The following is a 2,924-nucleotide window of genomic DNA, read 5'->3' as shown; positions in this document are numbered from 1 at the left end:
CGCTATCCACAAGAGTCAACCGCTCACCTCCGATGCTGCAACGCAATTGCCAAAGGCAAGTCAAACCAAAGAACGTAAATCTACAAGAAGGGACAACACACACACGTTCAAAATAAAAGGAACGGGTTGGCTTTCCTTTATGGCCGTTCGCTAAAGGGGCGGTGGGCGAAAGGTAAGTGGGCGTGGCACCTCTAACCCACCTTTTTGGAGAGGGAATGAACCGCCATTGCCACAAATGCAACCCCCGACCACATAGGTCCCATATAGTTCCCTAGGGACCCCTTAGAAAAATTGCCAAAAATCACAATTTTCATTTGCGTTTATTCGCTTCAAAAATGTTAAATATTGATTTGCACAATACATTTTTATATACAAGACATTTTTATAAAACACCCAGTAACCAAAATAGACATCACTGGGGCGGCAGCCCAGCTTTACCACAGAAATGAATTCTAGTTACCTTATTCTTTCCCAAGGTTACATCACTGGGGCGGTAGCTCCAGTTAGGTCACACAGAAAGGAGAAGTCTACGTAGTAAGGGTTATAATCCCTAAGCGCGGCCGAAGGCCGCCTACGCAGAAAGAAATTCTACGCAAAAATACTGTGGACGCAAGTAAAAAGTGCGATTTTTGCCCATTTTTCTAAGGGGTCTGTAGGGAACCATAGGGGGCCTAGGTGGTCGGGGGTTGCATTTTTGACAATGGCGGTTGATGCCCTCTCCAAAAAGGTCGGTTGGAGGTGCCACGTCCACTCCCCCTTCGCCCACCGCACCTTTAACGAACGGCCATAATGGAAAGTTTCCCCAAAGGAACCCTGCAGCAAAGAACGTAAATCTATAAGAAGAGACAACTCGTTGAAGTGTGGCGAGTGAGTCTGGAAGGTTTGCAACAAAGAACGTAAATCTATTAAATTAACCTTCTTTGCTTTGGACTTACTTTTTTTGGTAACGTTTTCTCCTTTTATAGGTTTACGTTCTTTGGCGATGCTCACGTTCAAGATGTCCCGTCTTATTGATTTACGTTCTTCTTTTTTAACACATCATGATCACCCTGTAGGCACAGCTGTTTTGTGACACGTTTAATTCCCAAAACAAAAGGAAAATCATAAATAAATAAACCAATGGGTTCCGAAGTTGAGGCGAAAAAGCCAAAAATAAGTGTAAATGCTGGTGAAAATAATCCAAATTGTGCGCATTGGGTGCATCGCAAGAAACGTTACTGCAAAATGACAGTCAAGGCTGGGCAAAGGTATTGCGGAGAGCACCAGCCTTCCGTTTTTTCGGAGTCATCTCAACTCGCAACCGAGGCCGATGATAACGTGCGCATCCCTTGTCCCTTGGATGCAAAACATACAGTTTTTAAGAAAAAACTACAAAAACATCTGCAAATTTGTAACGCACGAGACAAAGGCGATGCTCCAGCATACATAGAAAAGGGCATAAATTTGGGCATGACCGATGTAGTATCTACTGACTACAGCAAATTAAGGATACATGATTTGCCTGATGAAGAATTCTATAAAATAGTATCAACTATAAAAGCGTTATATGCAAAATTTGTGGAAAACACCATAGAGTCGATACATCAGCATCACAAGTTGCTAGAAACGGAATTGGCGAATTCGGATTATGGCCCACGAGACGAGAAAGCACTTGCTACAGGCATCCGCACTCCTAGGTATATTGGACAGTGAAAAGCAAATACTGGCAAGTACGAGCTATGTAGAATTTGGTGCAGGTAAAGGCCAGCTTGCTTACTATTTAGCACATTTGCTAGTCACTACCGCTTCTCAGGTGGTGCTTGTTGACCGCATGTCGTTGCGTCACAAAAAAGATAATAAAATCGAAGATCGGTCGCTAGTGCACCGCATTCGTGCAGATATTGCTGACTTTCGCATGAGTGGCCTGAAAAAGTTGCGAAGCACACGACGCTGCGTAGCCGTTTCGAAGCATTTGTGTGGTGCGGCTACAGACTTGACGTTGCGCTGTATAACGCAACCTAGATGTATTGATGAAGATAGTAAATCTCCTGGCACTGAATATGTACTTATAGCACTGTGTTGTCACCACCGCTGCGATTGGCAAGTGTACGTAGGTAAAAGCTTTTTTCAAGAGCACGGGCTGACGAGTCGAGAGTTTGCTGTGATCACCAAAATGGCAAGTTGGGCAATCTGTGGAACAGGTATGAGTCGAGAACGAAGACGCGCATTAGAGGAACAATCACAAAAGCCCGAAGAGGTAGCTGATGCTAACTCCAAACAGCGACTGAGTTTGGCTGAGCGGGAACGCATTGGTGGCATGTGCAAACGTATTCTTGACTATGGTCGATTGCAATATTTAAGAAGCCATGGCTTTAAAGCGACGTTAAAGTACTATGTAGATCGAGATGTGACGCTGGAAAATGTCTGTCTTATTGCAAGAAAAATCGAGTAAGTACCTACTTATTTCTTTTGTTTTTTTGTGCAATTTTCAAAAAATAGCTTAATTTGCAGTTCCTCTGAGTGCCCAGAAGATGAAAAGGAGCCCTCCAACTACTGAAAAGATAGTTGTCTGTTTATTGAAATGTTGTAAATTGAATTGAATTAAATTTATGTATGTATGTATGTACATAAAAATTTCAAATGCGCCAACAAAAAGTCACGTTAAAACCTCTTGTGCAATGCCTAAATGTATGCAATGATTTCTTGCAGTCACTAAACCAACTCTTTCTCAACATCTTTCGAGGTATAATTTTCATATTTTTTGCCATTTATTTATGTAGTAGTTTATTTTCAACACTACTTTTATTTACTTTCATACATAAATTATTTGTATTTGCTTCGGTATTTTCTATCTCTGACAACAACAAGAAATTGCAATTTCCGCTTTTACTTCCCTTACTTGCGGTCGCTTATGTGCAAATACAAATGAATATTAATTTGCAAAA

The 2,924-nt window shown here is 41.7% G+C and overlaps 1 protein-coding gene across 1 annotated transcript; it reads left to right on the top strand.

The window, feature by feature from the left end:
- The first annotated feature begins 980 nt into the window (after positions 1–980).
- On the top strand, positions 981–2,601 carry LOC108379296 (tRNA:m(4)X modification enzyme TRM13 homolog). The gene is given in 3 exon segments (XM_017635641.1): positions 981–1,632; positions 1,634–2,427; positions 2,491–2,601. Coding segments are annotated over 3 exon segments (1,353 nt in total). The 5' UTR covers positions 981–1,119; the 3' UTR covers positions 2,537–2,601.
- The last annotated feature ends 323 nt before the right edge of the window (positions 2,602–2,924 follow it).

The sequence above is a fragment of the Rhagoletis zephyria genome, unplaced genomic scaffold (genome assembly GCF_001687245.7).
Source record: "Rhagoletis zephyria isolate East Lansing unplaced genomic scaffold, Rhagoletis_zephyria_1.1 Rzeph_scaffold_16103, whole genome shotgun sequence".
NCBI classification, from domain to species: domain Eukaryota; kingdom Metazoa; phylum Arthropoda; class Insecta; order Diptera; family Tephritidae; genus Rhagoletis; species Rhagoletis zephyria.
This window is presented reverse-complemented; position numbering and strand designations above follow the sequence as displayed.